Genomic DNA, 16,440 nt, shown 5'->3' with positions numbered 1-16,440 from the left:
CAATGATGAAATGCAATACAGATTGTCGCGGACTGGCGATAGCCATTGAATATAGGTTCAAGGGTGTGTGACTTGCTTGCATAAGGGGGTGGCCGGTCGGTGGGGACGTGGGGGGCTGACTGACTGTGAATTCGAACTGTCTTTAAATCCCATTGGATTTCTCTCAGCGCAGGCGCGACCGGACATGGAGAGTCTAGAAAATGTTGACGTTTAAGGTAGTGTCGGCTCAATATATCCACGATGAGTTCACGTGACGTCGGTATATGTTTGACTAACTGGTGAAGGTGATCCACGTAGGCCTGCAGAAGAGGGTGCAAACGGAAGGGGTAAGTATGTGGGGTTTCAGCAGGCGATTGTAAGACTATGTGTAATTTGCTGTCTCCTCAGTTGCTGTTTGCTCTGTTACAGAGACCAGTCAAACGAAACGAGTCAGCTGATGTGGCCTTTCTGCTGCGTGTGCACCAAGGCCCGTGATGGATGAGGAAAGAGAGGTCGGATATTATTCCTGCGTTTGTGCGATGATAATAATTACATGGCCAAAATATTTCTCAGGGCATCGTCTTCCCAAGGAGGTGGAGGGGAGGGTAGGACTTCAATCGTTTCAAAACAACTTCATGTTACAACAAAACTCCATGCTCGATTCTAAAATGTTTGGGGAACGAAGATAAATTGTTAAAAATTTTCACTTTTGTTGTGGAAAAACGTGTATTGATATATTGCTGTTTTAGCAAATGAAATTCTGTTCAAATGACATAAATGACTATTCAACTTTATTCCGGACTCTTGGTCCAATGTAAACAAACATAAAACAGAGACACACACAATAAAACAATAAAAAACAGGGGACAGTTATACAGTTATCGGACCAATTTCTCCACATCCTAGACTGATACCGTACATCACTACATTTAATATCAGTCAGAGACAACACCACTTCATTCGCTGTCCTATGCAAGCGACAAATAAAACTGTATATAAGCTTTTGCAACGTGGCTTGTAATACATGTATCCTATGTTTTTTCTTTAAAAAAAAAAAAAAAGCGGCCGATCTTCTCCTGCCCCACCCACTGGTCTTCGCTCACAACATATTCCTGCAACCGCCGGTTTTAGTACAATTTTATGGTCACGGACATCTCAACCAGCTCAGCAAAAATACTAAATTAATCCCATTACTGTTCCCACATATTTGCTATAGCCTACGGCTACTCCCCTTAACGCCTCACTCCATTGTGATAGTGATCTTGAGCTCGAAAGTGAGCCGGGGAGGAGACAGGACACAAATAAACGTGCCGTAAGAATTAATCATTGCGTGCATCTTCAGCGTCTTGTCCCATTCATTATCTCAGATTAATTATCTCGCCATGTGCCAGTTCACTTGTCTGCACTTCATAAACCTTTACACCGATGTGGCCCGTGTGTAGAAAAATATATTCATTTTTTTAAGAGTACAACGGAAATAGAAACCAAAGACATTATGAAACCCAAATTCACTAACAGAGCCGAATGGGAACTGCAAGACAACCTGAAACATTTTTTTGTGTAAGATCTGTCTTCTTCTTCTTCTTCTTCATTATTATTATTATTATTATTATTATTATTATTATTATTATTATTATTATTATTATTATTATTATTATTATTATTATTATTATCATTGTTATTGTTATTGTTATTGTTATTGTTATTGATATTGTTATTGTTATTGTTATTGTTATTATTATTATTAGTAGTAGTAGTAATAGTAGTAGTAGTAGTAGTCGTAGTAGTAGTAGTAGTAGTAGTAGTAGTAGTAGTAGTAGTTTGTTCCACTTAAAAGTGAAATACCCTTATAGGGTGGTCGAGATGTTTTAAGCTATACAGCCATTTTGATTCAGTTCTGTTTGCGGATATGCATCACCATAGTGGCTTTGGCTCTGGTATTCTAAATCAGTCCGAGATTATCTCCACAGATCGTGTAGAAAAAGTCCTACGATTTGTGTTGTTTACATGCAGTTGCAGTTGATGTTGGTGCACGACCAACGGCTGTGAGATGGTGGTGGTGGGGTTTATAAACATTCCAAAAACACGAGATAATAATAGTTGCATGGTCGTCATTGAACAACGAAAAAAAAGTAATGTTTTAAGCCTTATCGGCCTTCTTTTCCATCGGTCCTCTTTTAACACGTTTTAGTAAAAGGGGGTGTTCCCAAGGAGCCGGGAGGCAGCTGGACTGAGAAGGGAGGGGACGTTTGCATGAGAAGTATAGCCCATATGTAATAGGATGCTGCAGGGCCATAGATAATAAATGCGGCTCAATGTCGCCTTTTAAGCGTTGGCGTGCATGCATTGGACCTTGATAATTTAAGATTTTAAATCCTTCTTTTTTTAAGTTAAACGTGTTACTATAAAAATTGAATTTCGATCTTAACATATATTGCATCTTAAATGTTGGCCCAGTTTTGAAAGATGGCAACAATTAAAAATCAAACGTGAGAATTAAATAGGAAATGACAGTTAACTCAAGAAGATAGAATAACTAACTAAAATAACCTGGTCTTGAAGTGGATTGAAGCATCTCTGATGAATGACCAGCGGTATCTGGACCGCAAACCACTGAGCAAGCTGTTAAATTGAGAGCACGCCTCTCTTTCTCTCCAAACCGTCTATTGCACTGTGTAAATACAACCACTACAAAGTACATTTTGTAGACTAGGCTACATTTTACTATAAAAATAGTCTATTTAGACCTACTCTAAACAGAGTAAAATTTACACTTGGAAGGGAGTAAAATATTCAGAGTAAATTTTACATAATGTATTTTTACTTTTACGAGAGGATTGGCCTATCCCATGAGGAAAACCTAATAAAGTTTTTTTCAGTAAGTAAATTATAGAAAGTATTTTTTAAGTACATTTGATTAATTAAAAAAAAATACACAAGTCTTGAAGAACGAACTCACGACCTTCAGTTTGGGAGACGTCCACTCTACCACTATGCCACTTCTTACTGATCTCCCAAAGGAGACTAGAGAATTACTCTTGCAAGTGTAAGTTTATAGTGGGACCAAATAGACTATTTTTTAGAGTAAAACGTACTCTACAAATTGTAGTGTACTAACAAATAATAATAATAATAATAATAATAATAATAATAATAATAATAATAATAATAATAATAATAATAATAATAATTAACGTCTGCCGAAAAAGAAACAGCATCACCAATGCTCTGGGGGGGAAATGCTTCAAGAGCTATAATATTTACTATTTTTCCACAAAACATCTTTATTAACAGCATTCTTACTACAAACTTAACTTAGTGCCATTTTCAATTTTACATTAATGAGTCCAAACACAAACAGAAAAATCAGCCATGCAATATGCACCTCCCGCTCATGGATCCTGTCGACGCTGCTCATTATTCCTCCATCGAGTCCCCTCCCGCCCAGAGTTGAATATGCTCAACAGCCGAAGAGATGCACCTTTATGCCGTGACAGCCGCCACTGCTCCCTACATACAGTACACTTTGACGAACATGATGAGTTTGTGGGGCTGGTGGGAGGTTTGAATAGCAGACTGTACAATTCGGTTCTTTTAAGTTGGGGCTGCTGGATGCTGACCGTGTATGACGCAGCGCTGATTGGTCCAGTAAATGAATGACGTCAGAGGGTTGGGAATATGGTACGGTCGGAGTTTCCGGAGGTAGGCATTGTACTTTCGATCTATGGCATCACAACATACAAGGACGGAGACGGAAATGGTTTGCATCCCGGCTTACACGGACTGACCGGAGGCACCAGCGCATCTTGAACAGCTGAACGTTGACTGTGGATACCCTACCATTTGGTTGTGTGACATATCTGCATTTTGAGGCATTTTCATCAACAAGACGTTTGTTTCGGCTGATGAGCCAAACCAGGTCGAAGTGCACCAGGCTTTACTTCTTCAGATTTTTTTAAAAAGACAATATAGTTTTCTTTCGGATACGACGGAGTGTTTCCTTCTCCACCGATGAGAATAGCGCAGACGCCATCCATTATTTTCTGTATTTTGGACGGTCAACCTTTATTACGTATGCAGGAAGAACAAATCAGTGGTGACCCCGGATCGAACAGCGTCTTCACGCACATTGACCGCGGGGAGCCCCAGGCGAATGACAGAGCTAATAATCCGGCCATAGTGTGGCCTCTGTTTCTGAATTGTCGTGTGTGAGCACCATTATTGGAGTTGTAAACCAGCCAAAGCTATGGTGCACTGCGCTGGGTGCGAAAGGCCGATCCAGGACCGCTTTCTGCTCAACGTGCTGGACCGAGCCTGGCACGTCAAGTGCGTCCAGTGCTGCGAGTGTAAATGCAATTTGACAGAGAAATGTTTTTCTCGAGAAGGGAGACTATATTGCAAAAATGACTTCTTTAGGTAAGATGCACAATTAATTATTACAATAGTGACACTTAAATTGCATTGTGATAAATTGCAAGTGCCATGTAAACATTTTTATGAAAGCCTTGAAATGGCTTAAATATCAACTAAAGGAAACAGGAACATTACTCTATCGTTGGAAAATATGCAAATATCTTATTCGAATAAATTACTGTTGTGTTCTGTAGACTACAGTTGTCCACGCGAGTTGAAGGGAAATGAAAAGTAAAATAATCTATCTATCTATCTATCTATCTATCTATCTATCTATCTATCTATCTATCTATCTATCTATCTATCTATCTATCTATCTATCTATCTATCTATCTATCTATCTATCTATCTATCTATCTATCTATCTATCTATCTATCTATCTATCTATGACAGCACATAGAGGATACAAGTAAAAACTTATTCCCGTCATTCATATCTCATGTTTATATTTCAATATTTGTGAATGCACAAAATGCAGAGCGGGTGGCTGAAGGCCAAGTTGAGGACCGCAAGACAATGTGTGAGTAGGATGGAGTAATTAAAAGCTTCCTAATTTGGATTCTTATGCAAAACATCAGAGGCATTAAACGTGTGTGTTTCTCAGCGGGGAGGGGGGGTTGTTAGGAAATTGGAACTCACACTTAAAGCAAACAAGCGCCAAGGATCAAACCCAGGCCACAACACAGCCTGGTGTTGTTTGCTCAGTACGGCCGCGACGTGATAAGTGGATTTGAATAGCAAACTGTTTGAAAAAAGACTACGTCCACAAACAATGCAATTGCAGACGGCAGTCAATACACATAGTTTAACGCTTACGTAAATACCCTACTATGGCTACGCTCAAATTTACTTTTTCTTATACACTTCTTCGGATTTAAGTTCATCTGAAAGCATGTGACGCGGATATCTAAAATATTTACTTTCTAAAATGTTGTACAATTGAGTATTGAAAACATCTCACGTTTATTGGTGACATTAAAATGAGCCCCGTTTGGCAGACAAACAGTAGTTACGTCGTTTATAATAAATATTTACGATGTTGATGTTCCTAACTAACAAAAATGTTTGTTCATTAAGATGATGCAAATTATGCCTTTTTCAATTTATATTCGAAACAAATAGACTATTCGATCGTGGGGAAATCAGACGAGCCTACGCTATCTATCATAATTTGTATATACCCCAAAATTGTTACATTCACTTATTTGGTCCTGGTCCCTTTTTTTCCCAGTCTTAAAAGGTATACAGGCTGAATGCTGACATAAATCAAATATCATTGATATAAATGATATATCAGCAATAACGCAAGCCTATTTTACTCGTGCAGGCGGTTCGGCACCAAGTGTGGCGGGTGTTCGCAGGGCATCTCTCCAAACGACTTGGTCCGGAGGGCTCGAAGCAAAGTGTTTCATCTCAACTGCTTCAAGTGCATGATGTGCAATAAGCAGCTCTCGACCGGCGAAGAACTCTACATCATAGATGAAAACAAATTCGTTTGCAAAGACGATTACATAAGCAACAGCAGTGTAAAAGACACAAACCTCCTTTCAGGTAAGGAGCTCTGCGACCGCGTGCACGCAGGCATGTGCAATTTGCTCGGGTGTGTGTGTGCATTTATACAATAAATGAATGATAGATGACCATAGATGTGATGTGCCAGTAACCATCACCATTCGATATTTTGCGGAAATATTGTTAAACAAGTGACACCCCCCACCCCCGTGCAACTACGGTATTGAATTCCACACACACACACACACACACACACACACACACACACACACACACACACACACACACACACACACACACACACACACACACACACATTTTTTTATTGTATATTATTATTTTAGTAACGGCATGCAGCGACCCGAGTTTATCCCCGGATTCACAAGACCCCCTCCAGGACGACGTGGTTCTTAAGGAAACGGAGATCGCCGCCCTCTCGGATAAGGAAACTGTAAATAACGAGAACGACGACCAGAATCTGGGCGGCAAGCGGCGAGGCCCGCGGACGACAATTAAGGCCAAACAGCTGGAGACGCTGAAGGCTGCGTTTGCTGCGACCCCCAAACCCACCAGACACATTAGGGAGCAACTGGCACAGGAGACTGGCCTCAACATGAGGGTTATTCAGGTAAAATGAAAGGAAACCTGTTGTGTTTGTTCAAAATTTCACAATTCAATCACGGGATGACAAAAATAAATTGTATTGTTGTTGACGTGACCGGAAGTGATTAAGATTGCTGGTGTGAATGGTTCAGCCGGAACGAAAATAACAAGGCTGTGTAAAAAGCTTTGAATGAAACATTATGGAAATAAAATTCGACGGGTAGGCTACTCAGCTTATATGATATGTGCTCATTAAAAGATGTGATGCAATGGAAAGTTGTGAAGCCTAACCGCCAGACTGGTGTGACCGTACAAGTCTCTCAACAAAACCAACCCACCCAACGCCATTATCTCATGTCCTTTCCTCCGTTCTACGAACAGCCTATTAAACTGCTGTCACGTGTAATTCATTAATGATCGAACTTGATTACAAAATAGTAATTTCATGTTTTTGTTTAGTTTTTTAATTCTGGCTTACATCAAAAAGAGCAAATTCGCCAACTGGCGCGAGGCTGCTATGCATTGCTGGGAGTTTTGCAAACATATTTAGCCAAGTTTGTGAGTTTCAGCTTAATATGTACGCTACTTGTAATGAAACCCAACACAAACTATAGCAACAGATGCGTTTTGAATTTGAATCCGTTTTGAATTACATTACGTTCGTTATATGGTTATAAGTCAATTACGCACCCGGCCCCGTAGCGAAATAAGGTTGTAAACGTTTGGAAGACAGACTTAATCACAACACGTTTCCGCAAAATAAACTAATGTTCTGTTTGAGTGTGGTGGCTGTTTGCAATGATGCTAGATAAGCGATCAAAGCAGAAACACCTTTCAATATGTCATACATTGTTTTATTAATACCTCTCAGTGTGAAAAGACCCAACATAATTTTGGAGATGCTGTACTGATATGAACATTTTTATTTATTCATTAAATTTATGTTCTGCTTAGCCGAATAGCCTGTTGACTAATTTGTAGCCTATATTTTATATATAACTCGCAAATTATTTGATGCGCAAATAACTTTCATGAGTAGCATATACTGCAGGTGAGATGGGTTCAAACAGTTTAGCGACGCAGTTTATTGGCGATTATATGTAGTGAGCAAGCCATTGTATCGCATTTACATAAACACACGAGAAAATGGTTAAGTACAGTTCATTAGCGATGTCAGATTGTGACGATTGTTGGCGCAGTCTACGCCATCGCAGACATTTCTGGATTTAAGGAATTCGCATGCTTGGGTGGCATAACAAGGATTGGTAATATAGCAATGACAGTCAATCAAAAAGTTACTTATTACTGATTACAGATGACCGCAAAATAAAATACAATAAAATAAAAAAATAAAGAATAAAAAAAAAAAATGGGTTTGAGACTCTCGCCGGCTCCACAGAACATTGCCTTTCCATTAAAATGGCGCCTGCACGTTTGCTGATTCTGTGCAAATGCACATGCACGCAGGTCTGGTTCCAGAACCGCCGTTCCAAAGAGAGGCGCATGAAGCAGTTGAGCGCACTGGGAGCCCGAAGACATTCTTTTTTCAGGAGCCCAAGGAGAATGAGGACGCTGGTTGACCGCCTGGAACCTGGGGAGCTCATCCCGAACGGACCTTTCTCTTATTACGGAGGTGTGTTTGACTTTAACTGTAAGCGGAGAATTCCCTCCCATTTTTGCAAGTCCAAGACATTTTGAACATCTTAATTCCCTCGAGGCCGTCGTGATTCATACATTTTTGCTATTAACAACAAGGCCATTTTAGGTTACAAAAAGGTTATTAACTGAACAAGGTTATCAAAGTACAATATTAGAACACACACACACACACGTACGCACGCGCGCGTGCACACACACACACACACTCACACACACACACACGCCCCCCCACACACACACGAGTAGGTATTATTATTATTATTATTATTGTTATTATTCTTATTCTTATTATTATTACGTATAAATTATTATTTGAAATGATGGCTAGACAATAGGCTACAATAAATTGTGGAATTTAATTTTTAACATTTGTGAAGGAATTCTAATACTGTATAAACAATATCACACATAAATAAAAATAATTGTGTAAAATGTACATGAAATTCACATTTTATGTTCCTATAGTGCATACAGTACTGTCAAAGTTAAAGTGTTAACTAATTAATTAATCACACACAAAAAAAATCTCATTAATCATGTATTAACGCAGATTAATCGCACTATTAATTTCAATCGCAAATAATCCTTGAGTTGACAGCGGATGGTTATGTTAAAGGTGGCGCAGGTTGTGTTTGAGCAATAAACATAACTCCATGCATTAAAGTAAAACATTTAATACAAGTTTGTGTATGCTATTTAGAATATTTGTTCATGTCAAAAATATTGGGGTCATTTTTTTCCATTTTAAATTATACAAGTAATTAATTGATTAGAAAAATAGCGGATAATTATTTTTTGAAGATGTCCTCATAACATTAAATGTCTTTTTTTTTTTAACACAACAGGTGCTCTTTAAATTTGATGGGCAAAATAATGTTTATTAAAAAACCTTTTTAATTCAGCAATTAATCGTGATTAATCAAAATTCTAAGACTGTTTGACAGCTCAAAAAATATTTTATTTTACATTTTAGCCTACTTCAGGGAAGGTCAAATACCGTTCATAATTTTGGTCAGTGGAGATTCTCAGTGTTTTATTATCGTGATTCTAGTGGTCACCTTTACAAAATGGTTAACTGCCACATCTCATTAACAGGCGTAGGATATGATAGTGTAGTTCCATTGTTTGTTTTTGAACAAAATAAAACACTATGATTGCTTTTTGTTTCTTATTTCAGAAAATTACAACAGGCACCACACGGCAACCTGTTCCTTAGGACTTCACCCTCGCTGCCATTACCAAACTGTAAAAATGAAGTGTTGGCTAAAATAAACAAAACAAAACAAAAATGTAGCTATTTCCAACAATATTTTTAAGCTATTTCAATTCAGCAAGTGTTAAGAGGGAAAAAGTTCCTTCTGTCTTTTACGTTGAGCAAACACCACCAACAGCAAACAAGTTATTTAATGTGGGGAATGAGACTGAGTCGTGTCCACCATGATACTTGTTTCAATTTCCACATAGAGTCGGAATTTGGAGCACACAACACTGTAATGCCAGAGTTGCATTCCCAGCCTTACAAACATACAATAAAACATATAACAAGTGTTTACGTGAGTAGCAGATAACATGAATTTAAGTCATTGTTGTAACATATGCCTGCCTTGCTGAGTTGGTGATCCAACTTCAGGATGAGGGGTGATTAAAATTCTGACCTGGAGGTAAATATTCCCACATTATTGTGTAACTTAATCACATCCGTAATTGTGATTGAGATTGCTGGCACCTGGTCCCGGGACTACTTGTCTCACCAATCTGGCAAAGACACACACGCATAGCATAGCATAGCATAGCATAGCATAGCATAGCATAGCATAGCTTTAGAGCATACCTTGTTTAACTTCCGAAGGGGAATATACGTCAACCCCGCATCATCAATAAGCTCCCCACCGGCGAATGGTTGCAACTAAAAAAAGGTTGGGGACCATCTAATCCATCTCATGTCGCAAAGTAACTGATTCCAACCTAAAAACGTATACACACGTTTTTTAATACTTTGTCCTTCACTCCCAAAAACGTGTTTAAACATTTTTTATGTTTTTTAAAGCTAGAACATACAAAGAAAGCTTTGATACAGCTTCTGACCTGAAGAGGTCGCTTAAAGCAATGGTAGAAACTACAAAAAATGGCCAGAAGGTGCAGTGTATAAGAGATCAGCCAGGGCGATGTTGCAACAAGCTTTTTTTTGCCAGTGTTTTCAACAGGTTTGTGAATAATTATGAAATTTAGCTATATATTAATTGCTGCAAAACTGAAACAGATAGAAATATAAAAAAAAATCCTGATGAAAAAAGAGACTCTAATCTTTCTTTTGGTATGTTTGGTATGTTTTATAGCAATAGAACACAATATTCTGTGGGCCTTGCAAAATCAGTTAAAATCCAGTAAACCAGCTAGGAGCGAAGGGGGTTGCTTCAGTAAAAATGGCTGGGAGTGAATGAAATAAAAATAAAATATAAGTATGTGTGGCATTAGAGAGAGACAGAGGCACTTCACATATTTGAGGAAGAATACCATTAATACTAAATTATATATACCCTATATTAATAATGACAATAAATGGCATTCTATTCTATTCTACTCTACTCCCTACCCTACAGTATAGCAGTTCACAATCAATATGTATCTAATAATGTGACAATAATATAAAAACTTACATACATAGCAACTTCAAAAGTCCACCTTGAAAATGAACTTTTAATAATGTCCAATATTCACCCTTTTCTGCATAATCACCTGCCCAGTAAATTCTGTAAAGTAAATTTTACTCTAACCTAGGTCTATTTGGTCTCACTTCAAATAGAGTAAAATTTACACTTGGAAGAGAGTAAAATAAATACATAAATTAAAAAAAGTCACTCATGGGTTGAGGAACAAACCCACAACTTCAGCCCGGGAGACGCAGCTCATGTTGTGTGTTAGTGTATCGCTCGTGTCAACTGGAATCTTCGTAGCCCAAGAGACCAAAAACAATGTGTTTGGTCTCCTCTTGGATATAAGCAAACAGCAGGAGTGGCATAGCACAGGTGTTAGTTTGGCAGTGTCCCAAGCTGAAGGTCGTGAGTTCGTTCCTCAACCCTTGAGTGACTTTTATTTTTTCTTCAATTGTTTATTTTACTCTCTTTCAAGTGTAAATTTTACTCTAAAACTGAGTCTATTTGGTCCCACTGCAAATAGAGTTAAATTGACTCTACAGAATTTACATGCACATGAATCGCATTGTCTTTGAGCGGCTCCGATCAACCAATAAGTGAACGGAAACATGCCAACACCATTCTGAGGATTTGTGAAAGCGCTGAGTGCTGATTCTGAAACCTGATAGGCCATTTATTTATTTATTTTTTAAAGGGAAAACCCTAAGCCTAAATTGACCTGTAATTTTTTTCAATTCATTTCTGAATTAAAATTTATATCGATATTTAATATATCTACAGTATATTAATATATATATATATATTAAATGTATTATACACAATATAGTCCATGAAGCAGAAATTCAACTCACACTGCGCTGTAGTTTTTGTTGCACACCACACATCAAACCAGATTACATACATACAGGCATGCAAGGGTCCCGACGCAAGCCTTGATACGCTTGTTTGGGAATTTGGTTAATCTCTCGGAGCAATGCTGGGCGTTTTTGTGTACCAACGGTGTATCATTGTAGAAATCAATTCGTAGAGCACATTCTTTTATTATCATCTTTATTATAGTTTAAAAATCATCCCTCTGACCACAGCACGGGTGAGCAGGGGAACTGGTGAGGGGGTGTCAACACTTCCTGACAATTTCAGGCCAATATCTTTTTCCTAAGGTGGTTGCTTTGGAATTTTGCAAAATGTACGTGCCAAAAACTTCAAACAAGATTTTTTCAAAACGAGGGATTTCAACCTGCCAACATTGCCAATATTTCCGTTTTGCAGCAATTAGCATTAGAATATAGCTAAGTTTCATCATTATTCACAAACCTGTTTACAACACTGGGGAAAAGAGCTTATTGCAACATGGCCTTGGCTGATCTCTTATACTCTGCTGCCAACTGCTGGACATTTTTGTAATGCCTACCATTGCTCTAAGTTACCTCTTCATGTCAGAAGCTGTATCAAAGCCTTATGTATGTTCTAGCATATATATTTAAAAAAAAACATTAAAAAAACAAACATACAAATACGTATAAATACATTTTTGGGAGTGCAGGACAAAGTATTAAAAAATGTATTTAGACATTTTTGGGTTTGAGCCTACAAACATAAAAAACTTATAAATAAGTTTTTGAGAGAGCAGGGCACAGTATTAAAAAATATATTTATACGTTTTGGGGTTTGAATGAGTTAAATAGATGCGTATTTATGTAAATAAAAAATTGAGATGGGAAAGTTACAAGCTTTGAAAACAAAACAAAAAAAGAGCATAAAACGATGGTATGGCCATAGTTCAACGTTAAGAGAAAAGCCAGCACTAATCCTCATAATTCTTACCATACTAGATTTATGTTTGCTGATATAGATAGTACAGTATTTGACCTATTGAGAGCTTCACACTTCACTCACCACACTGTCTCAATTGTGAATGCACAAATAAGTTGCCATGTAGCTGTAGACAAGTCCAATCGTAATTAGCTCTTCTTATTTGCTTATTTGGGGGGTAAGAAGTGAAGAGAAAAAAATAATGTGCTAGAAAAAAACCTGACTGAAATTTTGGAGCCAGCATGGCAATTTTAGTTTTAACCATCATAAAAAATCTATCTCAAAAGATTATTTTGCCCATATTGTTCTCCAGTGTTATAGATAGACATAAGCCCCGCCTGCTGGCTTCTATATATTTTTCAGCAGTTTTGACAAGTCTACAGAGGTGATTCTTTTCAGACAAGTTCAGGTTTCCAAACCAGTCAAGAATATGTCTATTCAATGAATATTTCAATTTTTGATGTAATTATCCCTGCGCCAATTGTTCTTCAACCTAATGTCTTTTTCTTTCTGCAGATTATCCAAGTGAATATTATGGTCCTGCAGGAAACTATGACTTTTTTCCTCAGGGACCACCTCCGTCGCAAGCCCAGACCCCAGTTGAGCTCCCCTTTGTGCCCTCTTCAGGCCCTACGGGCACACCCATTGGCGGTATGGACCACCCCCTACCAGGACACCATCCATCCAGTGAAGTGCAGCGCTTCTCTGATATTATATCCCACCACCCTGAGGACTCTCCAAGCCCAGAGCCTAGCATCCCGGGAACTCTGCACAATATCCCCTCCGAGGTGTTTGGCCCGAACCCACCGTTCACCTCACTGTCTCTGAATGGAAGCGGATACAACAACCATTTGTCACATCCGCCCACGGAAATGAACGAAGCCACTGTGTGGTAGCTCTTTGGGAGATTGGACTCTTGAGGCCGAAAAATTACTAACTGGGGTTAATTCTGTTGCGGACTGAATTGAGGCATGGATATCAACAGGGTTAGGGCAATGCCACAAAACATTTTTGTATAATTTCCTAAGTATTATATATTAATATGAGACTAACCCAAAACTGGACATTTTTGAACTGACAGCCTTCAAATTTGTATGTGCGTATGAGTGACGCACTATCCCACTGCTTGGCATGACAAAACATTCATCACTGTTATAAGAAAATTAAGTTTCAACATCTCTTAAATGTCCAGACCACAAAAAATATATAATTAGCTCCTGTCAAAGACATCAATAGCTTTACTGACAATAGATAATAATCTAGTCAAAGGTTGTTTGTGCACTAACTAACACATAGGCTGGCGGAGCAGTGCTTCATGTTTCAGGCATAAGACATATACTTTGGATTTACTCAGAATCCCTTTGCCTTTCTAGGCCCCGCCATGTTGACTCTTCACAATATGTTTCTTCGGGCAAGATAAAATAATACACACCTCCATGATTAATTTTGTAATGCTGTCTTTTGGTTTAAGATTTTCCGCCAAATCTGGGAAAGCCGCCTTAAAAAGGCTAACACAACAAAATATCCTCTATGGAATTCAAACACTTTATTTAAAATGGAACTGAATTGTTAAACTTAAGTATGTTTTCTCAATATCCTCTACTTGGGGTTCTAAATGGGACTTAAAAAAGTCAACTGTTTACGTACTCAATATAAAGTTCAGGAGTCCAGAAAACTGTTTTAGAATGCTGTCCATGTAAAATGTACCAAGCAACCAACCAAACTTTTGTATTGAGTTCATTTATATTGTATGAAGAAAATACATTTTCTTCAGGTTGTGCTTCACTGTGCTAGTTTGTACAAGATGTTGTTTACAGAAAATGGTTTTTAAAACATGAACCAAACATAAGTAGTTGCCAAATAAGATAATAGCACAACTCCTGCTAAATCATCACCTCAGAATGTCAGAATGTGTTAAGACAAGGCATACTTACATGAATTTTCTAAACTACTGACAATACATTCATTAAATTGTTAATATTCGTATTTACGTTTTATATTGTCTTCAAGAAGAAAAGATTCAAACTATTAAAGAACTGATGGCCAAATATGCAGCTGCAAACTACCACATCTCTCTGAATCTGAGACGCCCATGGTCCGTAATGCTGAGTCTTTCAATTTCAGTTAGGTCTCAGTGTTTCACCATTTTGAATAGGAATGAAGTTTTTAAAACTGATTGATTTTGCGTTTTGTAGCCAAATTTGAGCTGGCTCACTCAGAAATAAATCATACAATTCAGCCATTAAATCTTTTTTTTTCTTTCCTTGAATGCAAATAATCATTTTATATTTTAAGGTAATTTGAAAATTATTCTATTTATTTAAACTATTATATGTCATTTAAATTTAATTGCAATTTAGGGCTTCTACATACTAGTTTTTAACCATTACAAACACGTGAAATCAATGCTGATAATTTATCACATTTACTAGACCACCACTGAATGTAAGGATTTTGGCATTAGCGGCCCTAAATTATATAACTTAATTATGTAACAATTTGTCTTTTTCCCTAAATATTAATGAAGTTAAATATCAACCAGAACAGATTTGCGAACTCTATAGTAATCTTTTTTTAATTTTCTTCCTGCTGTGGACCAACTCAGTAAACTGACTTAAAGCGACAGTATGTAAAAGGTTCACCACTAGATGCTACTAAATAATAGCAGGCAGCCGAAGCGAGCACTACGCACACTAAGGTGACTCAGAGAGACCACACTTCGCATGCCTACCGCCAATTATTATTTTTGCATAATCAAGTGAATAAAAAAAACGCGACTTGGCAACCGGTGAGAACCCCGACAAGCAACAGCGTAAACCGAGCAAGTTGGAGTTAGCCGGAACAGCTAACAAGAGCAGCTACTAAAGTTAGTCAGAGCGATAGGCCAGAGTGGCTAACAAGAGCGGCTAGTGGGACAAACTAGTACAAAAAAACTAGTAAAAGCTTGCGAGAGCAAAGCAGATGGTGACAAGTGGCGGGAGCCCGAATCACAGGACTTGGCGACGACTACCTGCAGGCCTGAGCCTGGTTCACACAGCAGGAGAATTGGCCCAATTTTAGCCCTGAATTTCCCCTCCCGACAATTGTAAGGACGCGCTGACAAGCAAACAATAATCTTAACAGATAATCCTGCCGTGTGTGTTGACACCACACATGGCTCATACCGATATCGGCCCTCGGAAGTTAAATTTAATTTGATTTTTTATCCACACACGTCACACACATACTACACTAATAAACGTGGCCTCCGGGTGGGAAGTGAATCCGCTCCGCCAGCACCGAGGGCAAGCGAAGCCTCGCTGCCCAGAGCCAATTTACACTCCTTTAAATAGCGGCTTTCCTTTTTATGCCGCTTTTTCGGCTAAAAACAAACCAGGAAGTATTGCGACTGGTCCTGCAAGTTTGTTGACTCTGAAGTAACGTTTAATCTCGAGAGGTTTTATGAGACTTCCCGCCACATTCATGAATAAACTCGGCTCGTGTGTGGTGTGTTGATTGTGCGGTCTTGCTGTACACCACACACGGTACATTCAAAACTGTTAATCCCGTGATTTTTTCTCTTCATGTGTGGCGTCTGAAAATCGGCCGACAATTTTAAAATCTTGCTGTTTGAACCAGACGTAAACCGCCACTAGCCGTCCGACATTAGCTACAAGCACCACTAGGGCTAACAACGTTGGCAAAGTTGTCCTTCGGGTATCCGTAGCACAGGGGTCGGCAAGCCATGGTTCCGGAGCCACGAGTGGCTCTTTCATCCTTCTGTTATGGCTCCCTGTGACTTTTGAAAATAACGTATTTCATTGTAAT

The 16,440-nt window shown here is 38.4% G+C and overlaps 1 protein-coding gene across 2 annotated transcripts; it reads left to right on the top strand.

Annotated features, from left to right (window-relative positions):
- Window positions 1-3,471: 3,471 nt before the first annotated feature.
- On the top strand, window positions 3,472-14,681 carry lhx1a (LIM homeobox 1a). 2 transcript variants are annotated; one of them, XM_086081523.1, is made up of 5 exons: window positions 3,472-4,395; window positions 5,721-5,944; window positions 6,250-6,533; window positions 7,976-8,141; window positions 13,261-14,681. In XM_086081523.1, exons 1-5 carry the CDS (start codon window positions 4,226-4,228, stop codon window positions 13,527-13,529), a joined length of 1,113 nt encoding a protein of 370 aa, XP_085937649.1. In that variant the 5' UTR covers window positions 3,472-4,225; the 3' UTR covers window positions 13,530-14,681. The 2 variants fall into 2 exon arrangements, with proteins under 2 accessions (XP_085937649.1, XP_085937648.1); XM_086081522.1 differs by having other exon boundaries at window positions 3,478-4,395; window positions 13,150-14,681.
- Window positions 14,682-16,440: the final 1,759 nt, after the last annotated feature.

This window comes from Leptonotus elevatus, chromosome 7, assembly GCF_054856555.1.
Source record: "Leptonotus elevatus isolate MCC_2025b chromosome 7, RoL_Lele_1.0, whole genome shotgun sequence".
NCBI classification, from domain to species: domain Eukaryota; kingdom Metazoa; phylum Chordata; class Actinopteri; order Syngnathiformes; family Syngnathidae; genus Leptonotus; species Leptonotus elevatus.
The sequence above is the reverse complement of the archived record's forward strand: the minus strand, read 5'-3'. Positions and strand labels throughout refer to the sequence as shown.